The sequence below is a fragment of the Pteronotus mesoamericanus genome, unplaced genomic scaffold, assembly GCF_021234165.1.
Source record: "Pteronotus mesoamericanus isolate MK-2021 breed Mesoamerican mustached bat unplaced genomic scaffold, CSHL_Meso_final contig_105, whole genome shotgun sequence".
Classification (NCBI taxonomy): domain Eukaryota; kingdom Metazoa; phylum Chordata; class Mammalia; order Chiroptera; family Mormoopidae; genus Pteronotus; species Pteronotus mesoamericanus.
This window is the reverse complement of record NW_026555006.1, coordinates 11890023-11911734: the sequence shown is the minus strand read 5'-3', so window position 1 is coordinate 11911734 and position 21712 is coordinate 11890023. Positions and strand designations below refer to the sequence as shown.

Here is a 21712-nt window from a genome sequence, read left to right as displayed (position 1 = left end):
TGCCAGCCTGTGAACTGAAAGGTCGCAGGTCTGATTCCCAGTCAGGGCACAACCTGGGTTGTGGGCCACGCCCCCGGCTGGGGGAGTGTGGGAGGCAAGCGATCTCTCACACAATGATATTTCTCTTCTTCTCTGTCTCCTTCCCTTCCCCTATCTCTAAATAAATAAATAAATAAAATCTTAAAAACAAATTGCCCCAGCTGGTAGTGGATTGAGTGCCAGCCTGTGAACCAAAAGATCAGTCAGGGCACATGCCTGGGTTGTGGGCCAGGTGCCTGGTTGGGGGCTGTGTCACTCTCTCATAAAACAATGTTTTCCCCCCTCTCTGTCTCCCTCCCTTCTCCTCTCTCTAAAAATAAATAAAATCTTTTAAAAAATAATAAAAGAAGAAAATATCAAGCATTATGATACATAAGGAGGAAGAGTTCTCTAAACTGCCTCTTTCCTAATACTCTAGCACCTGGGTAGGACTAAGTATATTTTTCCTATGAATCAATGGAACAAATTTAACACCTATTTCTATGCTTCTACGATTAATTCGGCTTTGTCCTAGGCGTAAAGACACCCACTATTTAAAAAGATTTATAAGAGAGATTGCTTTTTTAGTCTCAGACAGCACAACTCAAGTGTGAGGAAAGTGGGAGAATATGCTATTCTGTGGAGTGAATGAGTCATACAGTATGTGGAACAGCTTCCTGTCTCAGGGATTAAGACTCCTAGGGAAGAAAATACAACAGTTGATCCCTTTTAAAGTGGCACAAAATATAAATAATACATCCCTAAAAAGAACACTGGATGAGAAAACCACCCAGGATTCTCACCAGTCTGGAGCTCTCACTGTCAGACAGTTGTTTCGTACCAACTCCGAGACTGCCGTCTTCCTCGCCACTAACAGGGTCGGTGCCACTCTGCTCCTAGAAGACATTAAAAAGAAAACGGCAAAGATGTCATTCTTCACTCACAGTGACCTGAACTGCACACACAATCATAGTTTGTTTATTATTATAGTGGATATTGTTTTCTCTCCAGAAGCTCTTCCTGTTTTCTTTCTTTCCAGCAGAAGGCCTTCCCCCGCCCCCCCCCCCCGCCCCGGCATCTACCTCTATTGCTCACAGATATGCCTTAGAAAAAGCTGATCCCCACTTTCTGTTCCAAGAAGCCTGACTGCTTTAAGGTTAATCCCATTCTTTTTGCCAATGATTTTCTAAGGAAATGGTAAATGATCCAGTTCTAGTCAATGAGACGCAAAAAGAGGTTTGCTGGAGACTTCTGGAAAAGTCCTTTCTTGATTTTAAAAGAACCACAGGAAGCTCCATGCACTTCAAATAAACAAGAAAGCATGAAGCTCAAAATGTCACCGCCAGCCACCCCACAACTGAGAGGACACCAGAGGAAACATGGTCAACGGCAACAAAGACAGGGATGGAAAGAATCGGTTCCCTGATGGAAAGACCTGGGCCACTGGATCAAGTAAACCTGCAGATCAGCCTTATCCTGAGCGGTATTCTCAGGAGAACTAATAAGTTTACTTACTGTTTTACCCACTTACAGTTAGCTATTTGTTCCTTCCAGCCAAAACTTTCTGAGACATTTGTTTATTTTCTGTATAAGGCAGAACTATTTGAGATAAGAGACTGTATTTATCTTATTGATCTCTGAAACTCAAGTACCTAAGCACCTGTCTGGGACATGGAAACAGTTGACAAATATTGGTTGAACCAATAAGTGAACTTGGTTCAATAAGTGAGTGCTTGTTTTCTGGATGATTCTTCCTGCAGAATCTTAAAAATATTTATTTAATATAAGTGAGACATATCATAATGATAACACCAATTAAAATCCCAAAACACATCAGGTATTTCTGCAATTGAATTATGACATTAAATGCTCTAGTTAATCAACCAGAAGTTTCTTTGCCTTCTAAGGGCACATAAAGGAGAATAAGGAGAACAAATGAAGTATCTTGTGTTTATCTAGATTTATATTTCCAAACATCACCATCTTGGCATTACTACAAATTCAAATGGGATTATTTGTAGAATGGGAGATTGTATCTCCCAAAAATAGCTTTGATTCTGGGAGATCCTACCTCACTTATGATGTAAAGAATGCATATTAAAGCACATATAACATTCTTTCATCTATCAAATGGACAACAGAATACAAAGAGAATATTCAGTATTAATAGTGTAGAAAAACAGGAATTTTTACACACCAATGAAAGACTGTAAATTAGGGCAATCTTTTCATATATAATAGATTTAGATATAGAAGCAGGAAAAATATCTGTAAGCATATAAACAAAAATTTTTAATTGCTTACTTCTGAAGAGTAGGATTAGGGATTGAGGAATTACGCATTAGCTATTTCTATATTGTTTGATAACAGAAGAATTAGTGTGCATTATTGCATATTTAAAAAAAAAACTAAAGGAGAGCTATGAGAAATATATTTTTAAAAAATCCAAGAAAGAAAGTAGCATGGACATTAGAATTGGTCAGATGTGGATCAAATCTTAACTTTGCTACTAGAGTTATATGATTTTCTGCAAGTTATTTTCAAATCTGAGTACTTGTTTTTAAGGTACAAAGAAAAATACCAAATTGAAAATACTATCCTATCAGGTTGCCTTGAAGATTAATGGATAAACATGTAAAAGTTCTGTTAGCACAACAGGTATGGTTGATCTTTTTTTTTTTTTTTGCTTCTGTTGAGACAGGTTCCTAATTCATGACATTTTATGTGGTTTCATAACAACCCTGTATAAGTATGGGGAAGAAAGCAAATAAATGAGAGAAACCTTTACTTTTATATTTCTCAGCAATGTACTTCTTGGCTTTAGAGAATGAATACTATAGTGGGAGAGTAAAGAACTGCTTGATGCTTCAACGTAGAAAATTTAAGAAACATGGGCAAAGTATTCTAGGTTGCAAATGGTCTACATACCCTTTAACATTGGAAGAGAAACAAAAGAGAATACCTTTTACATCTACAAAGCTACGTCTCATATGCTACTTACTCGATAAACCATTTCCTTTTTAAATGAAAACACTTCTTCCTCTAACTCACCTAATATTTTACCTGAACTACTCCTGTCACGGGTCATTGTCTCATTTGTATCTTAATTATGTGTGTACAGGACTGAACTCCCTGATGAGACTGAAAGGTCCTAAATCCCAAACCTGCCTCATTCATTTCCTTCGTCTGATTCATTTTTAAATTTTTCATAGAGCTATCTTGTTTCAAACTCAATGTTTTTTTTAACTGTACCATGAGCCCTTTCTAAAGCTTTTCTTGTTTTCAGATACCGGTTTAGTTTGGGATGGCTCCACAGAGGAGTTTAAAGTCAAAATATAGATGCAGAGGAGAGTCAGGTAAAAAGGAAGTTGGTATTGAGAGGTTAGCAATGAAGCACTTAGTTTCCTAGGAGAGCAAAAGTTTACAGAAGAGTTTTCAGGCTATGATGAGGCACACAACTAAACAATGTGGGTTCTGTTCAGAGAACAGAATGACTCATATGTATTAAGGAGCCTTCAAAATATCCTGCTGACCAAGAGCTTAGAAAACAGGAATCAGTCAGACATGGGAAGGGGAAAATAGGTCAGCAGGCATGATTTTCAAAGCACAATTGTATCACGGTGGTGTGAAGGCCATCTGGCTGATGGATGGTGGCCCACTGACATCCAAGATGATTAAGCTAATCCTTTTGGCTGTGTATTGCCCTCCTCTCTTGCTGATCTTCAAACCACCTGCCCATCGCTGCCTGTTCAGCCTAGGCTACTCAAGGAGAATAACCTTTCCCTATGAAGACCACGGTCAGAAGATATCACAGGGAATTATGCTTTACAGATGAATAAAAAGAAAAGGCAAGGTTCATGAGTATACATTTGACGCAGTCTTTACCACTAAAAAACAAAAAGACTGATAATTAATGTTATTCAGTCCCCACTGAGAAGCCTCTTACAAATATTTAGGAAGTTCTAAACTCCCTACCTTGGGCTCCCTCAAAATCTTCGATGTTAAGTGATGGTAAACTTTTATTTTGAATACTATTTTATTTTTTTCATACCCATTATTTATCTAGTTTTCTACAAATAGACAGTGAAAAACCTTGACTTTGAGAGAATAGGCTATTAATTAAAGTCAAATTAGTTGAGGCTGTTATCGTGGTTTGGGGAAACACTTTTGATCTGATAAATGTTCCACAGCATCATTTCCTATTGTCTTCCTTCCTTTAACATGACAAAAAAGTATAGTATAATATACAACTGTTATCCTTTTAATTTGATTTAGGAATTGACTAAACAAAATAAATTATAAAAACTAAGAAACCAAAACGCCCCCAGCAACTATACATCCTTGATATAATTGAAAATTCTTTTTAAAAAATGAAACAAATGTTGCTTTAAATTTTGTCATCCCCATATTTCCTAAATTGAATGCTCTCTTCAAAAAACCACAAAATGATTTATTAGTCTCATTGCCAGCCTAAATTCACAAATATTTCTTTCTGCAAAGTCATGTTTACTGGATGTGACAAATTGAATTTCTTTCTTCTACCCTCAATCAGTAGCATATTTTCTAGGCTACTCAGAATTCCAGAAAGGCAGTGCATGAATAAGATAAAATGGAAATTACAGTAATGACACTTCCTGGATAATCAACCTCTCCATTCTTTATAAACCTTGCTCCATGTCACTTAGTATTTAGAAAAGCACAACTTCTGAGAAAAAAGAAAAATCAATTTTTTTCTTCTATAAAGATATTCTAAAAGATCCATCCAGTCTGTCCTGTCAAAGAATGGAATAAATATGTTGCAACTCAAGTATACTTGAGTCCTCAGTGCCTCTTACGAGACACCACAGCAGTGGATTCGTAATTGGGTTTCCCTCTTCAAGTCACCTTTGATGTTGCTATTAGATTAATCTACCTGAAGTAGAGCCCTGATCAGTCCATTTCATTGTTCTCATGCCTTCAATGGTTCCAAGTGCCTAATGCATAAAATTCAAAACTTCTGAGGTTTAAATGCAAGCTTCTTTCATTTGACCTCAATTTATTTTTCCACCCCCAACTTCTATTACTCCCTTCCACATACCCTTATACTCTTCTCGTATTCTACACCCTTATTTTTCTTAGTCTGTGCTTTTATTTGCGCTATTCCCACATTCTTATCCAACCATGTTCATATTTTAAAATCCAGTGTATTGACTAGAAATAGCTCTTGTCCTACCAGGAAATACCATTCATCTTCTGTGAACTCCTCCTACAGCTTTATTTCTTAGGGCACCTTGTTTTAGTCACAACACATACTATGTTTCCCCTATAAGACTCTAATTTCTTTGAGGATAGAGACAATCTGCAATTAATCTTTGTATGCTCTACAAAGTAGATATTTGGTAAATAGCACAATAAATGGAATCAATAAGAGGTATTCAATGCTGAAATAAAGCATCAAGGATACAGCAAAAAAAGCCTTATTATGGTTCCTGCCATTCAACTGTCCCACAAATACTTATTAAGCAAGTACTATTTGCCAGACACTGAGGACTGAATGATCAAAAAGACAATAAGCTTGCCCCTCCAAAAGCGTACAGTTTAGTGTGGTGCTTACAATCCTGCATTCTTAAAACATTAAGATAATGATGGAAATACAAGGAACAGAATCCTTGATAAATCCATTTAGAGATGGGTCTTTTTCTATAAGGCTCAGGTGATATCACACAAAGGACAAAGGATAATTTTTACCTTTTAAAGGAATCATGAGTATTATAGAACTGTGAAGGGATCAAAGACTACTGAAGGGAGTGGTGTGGGATGCAGCTAGCGGTGAGAAAAGCATCTCACATTTGAGCATATTTCAGGTGCTATGCTTATTACTCTCTATAATTATTTTATTCATTTAGAGTCACTGAAAACTTGGAAGAGTCTTCTAAAACAGCAATTCTTCAAGGAACTAGTGGCTGAGAGTTAATAAAGAACTAGGAAGGCAACCAGGTAGAAGAAACAATAGAAACAAAGACATAGGGGTGGAGAGACCAGATGTGTGGGGAGATGAATTTTAATGAGAAAAGAAAGCTGATTAGTGGAGGTAAGTACAAAGCCTAATTCTAACCCTGAAATGAAGATTTGGTCTGCTATGCAAGAAGGAGACATTAAAGATATTTGAACAAGAGGACAAACACAGTAAATATGGTAGGAAAAGAAAAGAGATCCTGTCTTGTATGTAACAGTTGATAAAGGAAGCTCCTGAAGGCTGGGAGTTCTGTTAGAGGGCGGTAACAATGTAACTGCAATCACAGCTAATATGAGTTCTTACTGCGCGCCAAGAATAATGCTAAAATTTTTATAATCATTATGAAATTTTTCTAACAAATTCATTGAATTCATTATTATTAGCAAGGTCCTTTTAAATGTGAGGAAATGCAAGCTTATGGAGCATAGCTGGCTCAAGTTCACTGTGCTAGTAAACAGCAGAACAAAGATTAGGACTTGGATCTGTCTCACTTTCAAGCTTATGTTATCAATTACTGTGTCGCACAGCTGCCCCCATAATATTACAATCACAAAAGTACAGGACTAGGAATGCAAATAACCCCTTATATATGTATATAGCTGCACAGATTTTAAAATACTTCTACCTACATTTAGTACTTGCTCCTCATAATTACCTGTTGACACAGGCAGGGGAGGCTGTAAACCTGGCTTTACAGAAAAAGGCAGACTTTGAGAGGTAAAACACTCCTACTAAGGTCATATGCAAAACAGGTTACTGGTAGAACTGAAACCAAGACCCACATCTCTAGCCTTCTTGTTCAATGGTCTATTAGCACTCTTGTTCACTGTACCAGCACACAAATGAATGCAGTGATTTTGTCTTCTGCCAAGCCCCTGGTGTCTAGAGCAGTACCTGAACGCATCATAAGAGCTCAATAAATATTTGCTCAATAAACAAATGAATATAAGATTGAATTAGGATTTAAGAAAAGTGCTATTCAGCTCTGCTGAACTATTATTGGCAGGTCCAAGCCAATAATGATATGGCTGTACTTCATCTCTCTGGTTATCATTTGGCTAGCTCTCTCGGCAATATGTCAAAAAAAAATTATGCTTAAGTACTTACTAGAAAATGTTTTGAATAAAAAAAGTATAATGAGAGGGGCCACACAGGTGAATGGGAAGGAATGAGAAAGGAAATGGCCAGGGGACCAGAGCATACCTATCTGCTACATACGTCAGCCATAACAGGGTAACACTCATCTGTGGTGGCGGTTATTGGAGGACAACTTTCAGAGATTTAAAACCCCCCACAAAGTACCTCTATTTATCCTGTAACTCATTGTGATGGGGCAATGGAAGCATCACATAGTATAACCCTTTAGAGAAAAGGGTTTATGATTTATTTATATGTTAGGTGCCTAATGTGACTTACTTTTGAAAATAAAACACAAATAACGGCACATTCAAATTTGATTTAAATACTGTGATTAGCCTCTTAAAACCTAAGACTGGCATTATTTATACTTCATACATATTACTAGTATTTTTTATTTAAAAATAAAACCAGCCTTCTAAAGTTTCAGAATACAATAAATTTGTGTATGACATCAAATTATTTTCCTGACTCATTACTGATTCTGTTATATATAAGTAAAATTTCTGTGGTTAGCACAATTTAAAAAATGAAAATAGTAGCTAATATTGTATAATATATATAAAAACTGAGTTAAATACATTTAACTCCAATATTTATTTGAATATTTATACTCAAATACTTGAGTAAATAATTTACATTTAATGAGCATTTACTTTGTGCTATGAGCTGTACTAAATGCTTTATATACATTACTTTACTCTTTCCAAGTCTATAAAGGTTTGGTGGAAACAACTCCAGGTGCGGATATGGAAGCTAATGCTGAATAACACACCTGCCTCTGGGCCTATGGGTATGCTATTTAGTCTCTCTATACCCCATATCTTCCTCACCAAAGATGTCTACATATTAATCCCCAGAAACTTGGGTATATAAGCTTACATTATAAATGGGACTTTGTGAGTGTGAGTCCCCTTAATTTACAGGGAATCAATAGTAGAGTGGATGAAGCTGAGAATCATATCAGAGATTTGGAATACAAGGGAGCAAAAAAACACCCAATCAGAACAGTAAGAAGAACAAAAGTATCCAAAAAATGAGAAAAGTGTATGGAGCCTCTGGGACAACTTCAAGTGCACAACATTCATATTATCAGGGTGCTGGAAGGAGAAGAGAGAGAGCAAGAAGTTGGAAATCTATTTGAAAAAGTGATGAAAGAAAGATATCCTAGCTTGGTGAAAGATACAGACATACAAGTCCAGGAAGTGTGGACAAACCCAAGCAAGAGGAACCCAAAGAGGCCCACAAAAAGACACATCATAATTAAAATGCCAAAGATAAAAGACAAAGAGAGAATCTTAAAAGCAGCAAGAGAAAAGTGGTTAGTTACCTACAGGGAAGTTCCCATAAGACTGTCAGCTGATTTCTCAAAAGAAACTTTGCAGGCTAGAAAGGATTGGCAAGAAATATTCAAAGTCATGAAAAGCAAGGACCTACAACCAAGATTACTCTACCCAGTAAAGCTATCATTTATAACTGAAGGACAGATAAAGAACTTCCCAGACAAGAACAAGCTAAAGCAGTTGATCATCACCAAGCAGTATTATATGAAATGTTGAAGGGTCTTCTTTAAGAAGATCAAAAGTATGAACAACAACATGGTAATAAATACATATCTATCAATAATTGAATCTCAAAAACAAAATAAATGAACAGGCAAAACAGAAACAGAATCATAGATACAGAGAATATCTTGATAGTTGCCTAATAAGATGGGTGTTGAGGGGACTGGCGAAAAACGTGAAGAGATTAAGAAGTACAAATTGGTTGTTACAGAATAGTCATGGGGATGTAAAATACAGCATAGAGAATATAGTGGCCAAAGACTATATATGCATGACCGATGGATATGGACAACAATGTGGGGATTGCCTGAGGGGGGGGGGGGTCTGGGTGGAGAGGGAACTAAGTGGGAAAATTGGGACAACTGTAATAGCTTGAACAATAAAATATAATTTAAATTAAGAAAAGGTGTGCCCTGGCTGGTGTGGCTCAGTGGATCGAGCATTGGTCTGCAAACCAAAGGGTCACCGATTCAATTCCCAGTCTAATGCACATGCCTGTGTTGAGGGCCAGGTCCCTATTAGGGGGTGTGCAAGAGGCAACCATACATTGCTGTTTCTCTTCTCTTTCTCCCCCCCTTCTTCTCTCTAAAAATAAGTAAATAAAAAAAAATCTTTCAAAAAAATGTTATTCCTGACAGAAAGAAAACAAAGGAAACCAAAGAATGGTACACTGAAACTAAATATTGACACCAACAGTATACATTTGCCCATTCTAAGACACAAAAACTGGGTCTCACAGAAGCTTTATAATTTAATTAAAGGCTAGTTTTCTTGATCATTATGAAGGTACTTTTCTTTTACACTGAGAAAAAATATGGACGATAAAAAGTTCATTTCCAAGGGGGTGATATTTTGATGGGAACATTCATAACTAATAATACTATAGAAAAAAACTTGCCTAGTATCAAGCCCTAACCTTCCAAATAATTTTATATGACATTGTATAAACACAAAATAATTAGTAATTAAGTACTAACATTTACTGGATAGCTACAATGTGCCACACATGATACGCTCACACACCCTTTATTTAACCTTAACCCTTTGGAGGTAGGAACTTCATATTGTTATCTCCTTACAGACAAGTGAGGGTAGAAGAGGTTACTATAACTACCTAAGGTCACATGTCTAGTATATGCTTGTACTAGAATTTGGATTGAAGCAGTATGGCGCTGGGACTACTCGCTCTACCACCATACAAATTGCCTTCCTCAGCTTTTAATTAAAATGAAAATACCCAGTAATGGCAAAGCTGTGGCTAAATTTCTATTGGTAGGGAGTCAATATCTACCATTACGATCTTTTCAGATAGTAATTGGTCAATACAGATTAAAATTTTGAACTTGTATTGCTTTGAATCAGCAACTGTACATTGGGGAAATCTATGTATAGTAATAAAAGCACTAGCACCAAATGACTGATACACGCATGCATGTGCACTTTGCACCAATGTTTGTTTTGGTATTGTTTACTGACAAAATATTGGAGTATTTGCCAATTGGAAAAAGATTAAAACAGAGCATATAGATATATGGTCACTGTATTAAGCAAAGAAAGCAAATTTTCTCTTTTTAATGTATAGAATTTATTCCAGAAGGATGTATAATATACACCTTAAACTTATCTAAAACAAAACTCTTAATTTTTGTTTTTCTTTTAAAGAACAGAATTCTTCAAAAGACTGCAGTAAATGGCACCACTATTCACAAACCTAGGTTTATCCATGATTCTCTAGTTCCCTTCAGCTCCCACATTTAATCAATTAAGTCTGACTGGACAACCCAGACATCAAGAATCCGCTCACTTTTCTTTGTTTCCAGCACCAAAACCTCATCCAACCACAACTGGGTCACACCTGGGTTCTGCCTTCCAGCATAATACTTTTACCTTCCTACAGTCCATTCTCTACATAGGAGAATGTACATCAGGTTACTTCACTCCCCTGCTAAAACCTTCTAGTGGTTTCTACTGCACATATATGCTCCCAGACACGTTCCTCAAACACATCCAGCTCATCGGTTGAGAGCTGTTTTTGTCCCCTCTACAGAGAGAGCCCTTCCCCCTTATTCTTGCATGTCTGGCTCCTCATCTTTTTCACTTTGTTTAAATTTCACCTGGTCTAAGATGTCTTCCCTATGACCAGCCAAAGTGGTCACAAGCTATAGCCTTTACTTTAATTATCTGCAAGGCACTGACCACTAATGGTAATTCTCTTGGTTTATTTACTTGTTAGTTTTGTCATTATAATGTAACTAAACCTGGCAGGGAGCCTTATCTGTTTTATTCATGCCTATATCTTAATACCCAAAATAGTGCCTGTACACATAACATGCAGTCATTGAATACTTGTTGAATAAAAAGAATGTGGATTATATAACTGATTATTTACTAACAGAGACACTTCATGTATAGTTGTTTATTTTTGTTGTAGAAGCAAAGAAAAAAGTATGGAGAGATACTAAACAGTATATGTTAACTTCCTTAGGAAGGTAGGGAAAAGAAAATCAACTTTTTCTTCTAATAAATCTGCATTTGATTAGTTATAATAAGTGTGCATTTCTTTTTGAAATTAAAAAATAATTCAATGGATAAAACAATAAAGAGAATGTAATACTCCCTTAGCTGGGAAGGCACACTGACTACATAGCTATCTCTAGAAGTAGATCATTAGGACAGCAATTTTGTTGTGTTAGTAATTTCTCTATCAGTAATTGAAAGTAATTATTTAAAGATACCTGCAATCACAGGTATTAAATTGTTTTAAAACCTTAAAGAAAGAGACACTATTCAGTTATTTAAAAAAATAATCTTCTTATAAATAGATTCGGAAATGCCCAATTAGGACAAATTTTTTAAAAAAAATTTATTTATTTTTTTTCCAATACATTTGTCTCTGCCTACCCCCCACCACTTTCCCTTGTCCCCCTCCCCCCTCTCCATCCCTCAATCCTTCCCCACTTTGGCTTTGTCCATGAGACAAATTTTATGTCTAGAAAAAACCTTAAGGAACTTTGAGGAAGGCAAGACTTATATGGTTAAGTTCAAATATTTGTTTAACATTGTTTTTATATTACTTTATAATCATACTTCAAATACTTTTGCTTTAATTAGGGAAATTCCCTGGTTAAGAAGTCTAGAGGTTGGAATATGAGATACCAAAAATCAAAAAGCTAGATTTGGAAAAAATAATGATGACAAATCTATCTAATATATTCACTATAAGCTAATTAGGAGCCACCTTACCTCAATAAAAGATGGAGAACTTGATGGTAATGGAAAGGGAGTAACAGCCATCTGATTGACTGCATCTTCATTTCTGCGGATGTTAAAACAGGCAGAATCAGTACACAGTAAATGCCAAGTTCCTGGCTCAAATTAGAATCATTTCCTCAGTTCTCAGTTGAAAATGCACACACAGCACTATAGAATTAAAAAATATATATAACATGCAAAAGAGATGTATTACTCAAGGGACACTAAAATACAATTATTAGTGACAAAGAGTGATGATGCTAGAAGCTGGCCAAATCCTGCTTAGTAAGTCAGGTGCTGCAGAGGATAATTTTGGAAAGTCATCAACTCTTTCTGCACCAAAGAGTGTAAATTTTTCAAAAGGGTGTGTGTAACCTGTAGGCCTCATGAATGTTTAGAGCATTTTGTTCTTTGAACTGGAATGATTCCCAGCCTCCTCACTTGGCTTCTTACTTTGTTCTGCCAAATGAAGGGTGATGGGATGTGTATGACAGTACCCATGCGGGTGGACTCTGTGAGGAGGAGTGATGGATGGGGAAGGCACAGATCTAGACAGGCAATGCTTTGTGGGTTAGGTTAATTCTAGTCCTCACCATGCTAATGGGAGCAGAGGAGGTGGGAACTGAAACTTCATCATGAGGGTTATAGGCACAGAACAACTCCTAGAGTACCAGTTCTGATTATTTGGGTTTATGTCCACTGTGTTACTAGCAAATGGTAGATTTATCTTTTACCCTCCATTCATGATGCACGACCAATATAATGATCTCAAGAATTATGTTAAGTCTGACTTTAAGCCTTGCAGGGGTGTCCAAACTTTTGGTGTCTCTGGGCCACACTGGAAGAAGAAGAGCTGTCTTGGGCCATGTACTAAGTACACAAACACTAATGAAAACTGATGAGCAAAAAAAAGGTTTTAAGTGAATTTACAATTTTTTGTTGGGCTGCATTACAGCCATCCTGGGCCTCATGCAGCCAGTGGGCTGCAGGTTGGACACTTCTGCTAAGGTTTCACAATATAAACAAAACACAAAAAATGCTTCTTACTGGTATGTAAAGACTGCTCACAGATCTCTCAATATGACCACTGTATATAGAATAGCCACTACCTGACTTAGGAGAGCACTCAAAATCCCACCTATATTATTTATTTCTCACCAATTGGAAAATGACCCACTGGTCCACATCATTCCTGCTTTGGGGCTTTAATCACATCACTGCCTTTACCCGAAATGCCTTTCTTTATTAAATTTATGTCCCACCCATCCTTCTCCTCCAGTGTGAGTTCAATAACCTCAACGAAGTGAATTATTTCCTTAAGTTCAAAGACTGTCTATGTATTGATGTCTTCCATATTCACATAGTAAGCCCAGATGTTTTTCTGAGCTTACAATCTGCAAATCCCACTCCACATCTCCATTGGTTGTCTTCCAAGCATCTTAAATAAAATAGAGCTCTTTATCCCACTCGGTCCCCATAGGGTTCCATAGTCAATTTCTTCTCCACCTGCGCAAATGTCAACAGCATCTGCCCAGCTGTTCTGCCAAGAACCTGAGAGTCATTCTTAAAACCTCTCACACCTCAATTGTATATCCAATCCCAGGTAATAAAACCATGTAGATATAGACATTTTACCCTTTGAAGTAGCTGAGTCCCAACCTGTTGCTACTGATATTTTTGGAAGTGGTTTTAGAAATTTCCAAGTTGTCCCTGAATTGCCTAACTACAGACATTAGCAGTCATCTTCTCTCTACCATGTAGAAAACTTTGATTTATTTTTCTTCCAGGTATAGAGGGATACCTGCCTCTTTTTCAAAGTGTGTATTTACTGCTATTATTATTTGATTAGAATATATTAACATTAAATAAAAACAACTGACTTCTAAAAAAAAGAAATCCTGTTGATTCTATTTTCAAAACATATCTTGAATCTTTGCACTTCTTTCCATCCTGTCCTTGTGCAAGCCATCATTATTTCTTACCTGTATGAATGTAAGAACATCCTGTTTGGTCTCCCTACTTATATTCTTCATCCTCTCTCCAATCTATTCCTTACCCAGCCAAGGTATTATGGCTCCAAATCACAAATCTGATTATATTTCTATCTCCAGTTTAACTCCTCCCATGATCTCTTATACACTAGGATCGAGTCCAGGATTGTCAGGGAGGCTCTCAGGCCCTGAGCAGTCTGAGCCTCCTCTTGTTCTTTCTTCTCCTTGCTTGCTTTGCTCCACTCCTGCTACACTGGTTTTCTTTCCATTTCTCACCTGAGCTAAGCACACTCACCTTGGGACCTTCTCTTATTCTCTTTTCTACTGCTGTGCATGCCTGTTGCCCAAATCCTTTGTCTGGCTTATTCTTATTTCTCCTTCATAGCTCACCATAAATGTCATTTTCTGAAACAAGGCTTCTAGGATCTTCCTTATGTGCTTATAATACCCTACACAATGATCACAGATCTGTTTCTTTCATAATTTACCTAACAGATTTGTATGAACATTTGCTTTAGATCCATTTTCCCTTCACAGGGTAAGCACTCCAAGGCCAAGATTCATGTCCTTCTTAATCTCTCTTACATCATCTAGGGTAAACATAGTGTCAGGCAAATAGTTTGTACTTAACATACCTATTTTTTAAAAATGTAATAGCCATTCACTTCAATAAGGAGACAGGGTAGGAGTTTCAATTCTAGCACTAGCACTAATTAGCTATAGGATTTTGGGGAGATAACATCTAGGAGAATCAGTTTCATGATTTCTCAAGTAGGTCGAACTGTACGAATCCTAAACTGATATAAATTCTTATGAAATGAGGCAGAGTATAAATAAAGAGATGAAGTGTGCTATTTCTTGCTCTAACCTTTTCAGATTCTTGGATTATCTAGGTATACCAGCCAAATCAAAGCAGAAAGAAGAAAAACTAAAACTATAAATTGATATAGAGCATGAAGAATATCTCCCTTTTTCTGACAGCATTATAGATGCCTTGGCATGCATTATCATGTTGAGAGAGCTATTGTTTTTTACAGAGTACAATCCATTCCCCAGCAGTTTGCTCATACAAAGAAGCAGTAGTCAGTTACCCCTGAGTAAAGTAATAGCATTTTTTCCGGTGGTAATTCCCTCCTCTATTCAGTTTCCCCTGTTGAACAACGCAATAAAGCTCAGATCTAGATTACAGCCGAAAGCCAACAGGACATGTCTACTCAGGATTCAGAGCCCATGGGGCAGTGTGTATTTGGCAGTAATTAAGCAGATGGCCTTTCCTATCTCTTTCAAAGGTTACCAGCATTAAAAATATGGCTGCACATAAATTCTTATTGAGAAATTGTGATTAGCTGGACCAACTTAGCTCAAATCAGCCAAGTTATCCTTTCACAATTTAATGATTTTCCCAAAATTAACATTACTTTTCTGGCCTTTAGAGTCTCTATTAATTTTTTTAAGCCTCACAGAATAGAAAACCTATAATTACTCTCAGTGGAGAGAAGAAAGCTGCTATCAGAAGTCACAGCTCATAATCCTCTATAATCCACTTACTAGCGAATATTCACACACCACCTCAGCATCAAGCAAGTGGAGACCTGACATGGCAGCAATTTTGAAGAGAAAGAAGTAGAAAGGGGGAGACCAAAGGAGAGAAGCCATTTACACTTCAAACAAGCAGTTAACATGAATGACTTTTGGGGCCCCTCTGACACCTTAGATTCTCTGATACTCATAAGGAATGAAATCTGTTTGCTCTGTAACTTTCCGTTTTCAATATGCTGAATAAGTTTCTGAGGCCCTGGTGCCCCATACAGGACACAATCAGGAATTATAATTGTCTGTTGGTGTTTTTTTAATTGCCTTTAACAACTGTTGAGAGAGAGATAATGGATTTTTAGCATGGAAAACAGGGAACAAATTTCCGGGTAAGGAACCCTGTAAGCGCATGTCCTTCCGTATCATTGTATTTGCCATGTTCTGTTAAAATGACTCATGCTGTTCTTTCTCTCTTGCTGAACACAGAGATGGGATCTGATTTCTTTGTATCTCCAGCTTGTAGCTGACAGAGAGTACGTGTTCTATAGATGTCTGTTGAATAAAAGTGGTCTTAACAAGTCAGGGAAAAGACAGAAGGTATAACTATGAAAACTACTCTGTGCTTTCCACGCATCTGCAATGAAGTAAGGAAAATGTGCTGCCTGCAGTCACCCAGTTGTTAGCATTAACCACATTAGTGGGCATTTCTTGGCGGGGTCTGCCCAGCTCACAATGATCCTGGATGGGCTATAGTGGCGATGTCTGCGCTGTGTAACACTGACAGCCTGCCTCTGCCTCGGTGGATGTAAGAGGCAGACTCCTGCCTTGGTTTGGGCCAATTGATTTTTTCTTCAAGGAACTCAAAAATTTAGAACAGACACATACAGACCAGGAGTGTAGTATCTAGATCATACCGACAGAAATGACTATACAGCGTCCAGCACAAATAGCACCCCTTTTTTATTACAAAATCATAAGTATGTAATTGTATACCATAACAATATCGCAGTCAAGCGATAGGTAAAATGTACATATGGTAAAATGTACACCATAGTACATTTTAGGTGAAATGTTCAAATTAAAACTATAAATTATTACATCTATATTATTAATCTACCAACCACACTCAAGCAAGCCTCACTTCTGCTGGGCTCTGTCTATAGTATAAGACAATTTCTCTAAAAAGATACCTAGACCTAAGCAGACCTCGACAAAAATTCAGTTCTATCTATATAAGTTCTATCAGTAAAATATAATGTAAACAATATACTAAACAACTTCCTAAAATCTTGGTTTCTTAATCTATAAAATTGGGATAATACCTTCTAATAGAATTGTTGTGAGAGAATGTAAATGTGATGTTTAGTCTCAGGTGCTGAAATTTCCCAGGTGCTAAGTCCTCAGTTACTCTTACTTCATTCAGCATCAACCCTTATATTCAAATCTAATGATTTCTTTCTAAAGGCTTCATCCTTTCCTGGCTTTTCCACTTGTCCCATGTTTCCCGTCCTAATTCGTGTACTTTTCATGTTGCCTGGACTATGGCAACAGTGTTCCTGTTCATCTCCTTTCCTCCTCTGGGTCTCAATAAATCTAAATCACTCCCTTTTCAACTGTGAACCACTTGACTGCACTCCCATCACCCGGGCCTGGAAACAGAATCTTAGTAATCCAACATCATAGCATTCTCTCTATGGGTGCTTGTTTTGCCTGATGCATAGTTCCTTATTTGCATGTCTTAGAAGTTCTTGGAGGATTTATTAACTGTATGGTTTTATATAGCATCTGACAAATAGCAGGTACTCAATAAATGTTTGAATTAAATCCATTCGTGCAGTTAATTCTTTCCCAAGCAGCTTTAAACTAGTTCTCACTGTATCCACCTCTCCAACAGTAATCTTGCTCTCTTCTGAAATCCTAAATTTACATGGCTTTTCTCAGCAACTTCATGTTATTCTTCTAAGAATACTTCATTGCATTTTTGGAAGCACATGCATGTTACACAGAGGGATCTGTTGATAAACCCTATATGTTTATTTCTCACCCACCACAGTTGTAACCATAATTCAAATTGTAATAAGATATTTTATTAACATGTTATTTGAAATATCAATCCAACAGCCACTGACTAATTCCTCAGGATAAATATGGGATATTCTCTCCCCAGTATAAACTCTAAAAGAATACTACAAATTGTGGTCAAAAGAAAGATTCATGGGCTATGAGGAGAACATACTTATCCTTCAGGGGAAAACAATGAGCCTGTGACAACAATTTGTGAATGAGGGAAGAAAAAGAAATATGATATAACGGGTGGTGTGTATATTTATAAAATACCCTAATTTTCACTTATCAGAGACTGAATTACCTCCAAGAAGCATGTCTACTTCTTTGAAAAGAGAAAGTGTTCCATCCTAAAATCCATATAGAATCTCAAATAGCTAAAACAATCTTGAAAAAAGAAAAAGAACAAGTTGGAGGTTTTACCCTTCCTGACTTCAAAATTTATTACAGAACTATAGTAACCAAAATGATATAGCCCTGGCATAAGGACAGACGTGTGGATCAGTGGAACTGAATAGAGAGCCCTAAAATAAACCCTCATATATACATGGGCAAATGGTTTTCAATAAGGGTGCCAAAACTGTTCAATGGGGAAAAGGATAATCTTTTCAACAAATGACTCAGGGAAAACTGGATATCCACATGTAAAAGAATCGTGTTGGATCCTTCCCATACACCACAGACAAAAATTAACTCAAAGTGGAACACAGACCTATATGTAAGAGCTAAAACTATGAAACTCTTAGAAGAAGATGTAGGAGAAAAGCTTCATTATAATGGATTTGGCAATGATTTCTTGGCAATGACACCAAAATCACAAGTAACATCAACAAAAAATAGATAATCTGGTCCACATCAAAATGAAAAACTTCTGTGCATCAAAGGACACAATCAACAGAGTGAACAGGTAACCTGTGAAATGGGAAAAGTATTTGCAAATCATTTATCTGATAAGGGGTTAATATCCAGAATATTAAAGAATTCCCACAATTCAGCAATAACAACAGAACAAACAACCTGATTAAAAAATGGGCAGAGGACTTAACTTGAAAAGACATTTGTTCAAAGAAGATATACAAATGGCCAATAAGCACATGAAAAGATGTCAGCATCACTAATCATTAGAGAAATGCAAATCAAAACCACAAAGAGACACCATTTCTCACCCATTAGAATGGCTATTAGTAAAAAAAAAAAAAAAAAATACAGAATATAAGTGTTGGTGAGGTTTTGGAGAAACTGGAACCCCTGTTGGTATTAATAATATGTTGTAGCTGCTATGGAAAACAGGATGATCATTTCTCAAAAGATTAAACACAGAACTACCATATGATTCGGCAATTCCACTTCTGGGAATATATCCAAAAGCATTGAGAGTGGGAACTCAAAGAGACATTTGTATGCTCATGTTCATAACAGCATTATTCACAATAGCGAAAAGGCAGAAGGAACCCAAGGTGTCCCTTGACAGAAGAATGGATAAACGAATGTGGTATATACATATGATGAAATCTTATTCTGACACATGCTACAAGGAGAAACCATGAGAACATGATCAGTGAAATAAGCCAGTAACAAAAGGACAAATACTGTATGATTCCATTTTTATAAGGTACCTAGCATAGTTAAATTCAGAGATGGAAAGTAGAATGATAGTTGCCAGAAGCCAGAGGAGGGGGAGGAAGGGGACTTATTTTTAAAGGGGAACGGTTTCAGTTTTGCAAAATGCGAGAAGCTCTGGAGATAGATGGTGTGATGGCTGCACAACACTGTGAATGTGCTTAATGCTCCTGACTTGTGCACTTCCAATGGCTAAGATGGTAAATTTTATGCATATTTTGCACAATTTAAAAATATTAACCAAGACAAAAAAAATACAAGTGTGATGAGGGTATGTTTGAATTATTCAGAATATAACTGAGAATCATTATTGTCTTCAGAATGGCTCTGGACTTGCTACTTGGAAATTTACTTTGCTGAAACCCATAGGCTCTTACTTTATGCCAACAAAATAGCATTTTATCAAAAACAGAAGTTAAGGGCCTGAATCCAGTCTGGATTGCTGAGTAGATTGATGTGATTTCTTTGCAACCTATTCTAAAGTGATTATAACTACAAACTAGTGCCTAGCACAAGATTTCAGTGGGTATACGCACACACTGAAGTTGAATAAATGAGGAACACGTGAACACAGCTAAGCAGCCTATATATTATTTTTTGACTGTAGTAATATAGTCATGTTAGATACATATGGACAGAAAAAAATCAACTCTATATTTATTCTATTAATTGAAACATGATAATAAATTAACATTCATTTGGGAAATCTACATGTAAATGACATATAAAGTAACATATATAAAACAAAGCAAATCATATCTCAATGGGAGCATAATTCATTTCTGAAAAGATTCCAGAAGATATTTCTAACTATCTCAACAGATTGAATAGTTCCCCATTTCCAATTGGAAGAAACCAACAAAACGGCTGAATTTGAAATAAATATCCAATGACAGTGCAATTATGAACTTTATTTACTTGATATTCCAAACAATGTCAATCACTAATGAAGGTTGCTGGGAATAACTTAGTATCCAGACCCGCATTTTACAAATGTGGCCCTAAGCAAGTTCTTAATAATTGTCAGTCATGCAGATGAAAAGGTGGCTCATAAAATATTTGCCAGTGCAGATTGGTGGGAGGGTTTGTGTGGAAGCTTAGGACTAGATGGGATAGATGTCTTAGCCTAATAAGTTTTCCAAAGAGTTTTTTTTTTAAGGTAGTATAGTAGACACCCCTTGTCATTTCTCTCTTCATCCTGGCTAGCCAAGTCCAAATATTGGTGGAATATCCCACCTTCACCATAAGGCAATAGGCTGGGATAGGTAACACCCCCACCCCTACCCAAGGTACAAATCCAAAATATTAGCTCCTGCTTGATTCCTCTGGGACAATCACGGTGATCTTTCAAGAGCCAGTGAATGCTTTGGCAACCGAAACATGTCATACTGGAGACCCTTAGTAGAAACTTGTTCAGCAATCATGGGCTCTGCTAAAGAAGTATGAAGGATAAAAACTCAGAATCAAAACCAAAAGCCTAACTGGGACAAGAAAATGTGCAGAGGAAGCCAAATATCTCATTCTGGTTGCTCATGATTTGTTAAGATAGTTCTAATTTTATCACCCTCCCCACCCATTAGGATTCTTTGGCAGCAAGCACGGCAATAGAAATAAATTTGGGCCAACTTAAGCAGAAGGGACTGTATTAGAGGGACACTGGGATCTCACAAAATACAGGTAGGCCATATGATCAGACTTGGAACAGATAGGAACTAAGAGACCTTCAGAGGACAAGGAAGCAGGAAGCAGAAGGATACATAGTGGAAACTTCTGACTGAGGTGCTGCTACTCCAGGAATAAATGTTGTTCATATAAAACTAGTCATATTATTTGCTTTCTATTTCAAAGCTAAGGTATCATATTGCCCAAACTTAGTTCATAGGACCACCCAATGGTTACACCTTGGCCATGAGAGGAAGATCTGGCTCCTTCAGCTTCCGCAGAGGGAGATAGGCACCTAGATTTACTGTTTGTACTGTTCTACCATACTACATACATTGTGTATGTGTTGTGTGTATGTCTGAAGAAGTTGGGGGGGGTGGTCTATCAAAAGAAATAGGCATGCTACAGGGAAAGGTGTATAGACATTGACTAGCAAAAACAGACAAAAAACCTACCACATCATCCCTGTGACCATCACAAGAGCTAGGTGTTTCTGAGTGCCAGAAGAGGTGAAACAAATATAGTTATAATTTCCACAAGCTGGTGCTATGTTAAGGAGTGGGAGTGGCAAAGAAAAAAATGACCAACTCTATCCCTGAAATAATAAAATTGATTTTCAAAGATATTTTACAAAGTCATACTAGAAAGATGGGCTTGTTCTTCAATAGCAACACTAACCTAATTCCCTGATTTCACCTATTTCATGAATGGCCCTGTAAAATTTTTGGTCAGTGAGGACTACCTAACTATAACCACCCTCAAAGCAGGAAAATTTATGGGTACTGTGGATATTCTAAAGAATATGCTGCAGGCTTTCGAAATGTTTCTAGAAATGTATGACTTGGTGGAATCAGAACCAGATTTAATTGTCAGCT

General features: G+C 36.9%; 1 protein-coding gene across 4 annotated transcripts in view; it reads right to left on the bottom strand.

Annotated features, from left to right (window-relative positions):
* The window catches only part of PATJ (PATJ crumbs cell polarity complex component), a 295047-nt gene that overhangs the window by 86545 nt on the left and 186790 nt on the right, over positions 1 to 21712 (bottom strand). For all 4 annotated transcript variants that reach the window (XM_054574004.1, XM_054574021.1, XM_054574012.1 and 1 more), the window contains exons 29-30: positions 11959 to 12031; positions 822 to 914 (exon numbers count right to left, since the gene is read on the bottom strand). In XM_054574004.1, coding sequence (XP_054429979.1) covers positions 822 to 914; positions 11959 to 12031 — 166 coding nt within the window. The remainder of the gene's footprint in view (positions 1 to 821; positions 915 to 11958; positions 12032 to 21712) is intronic.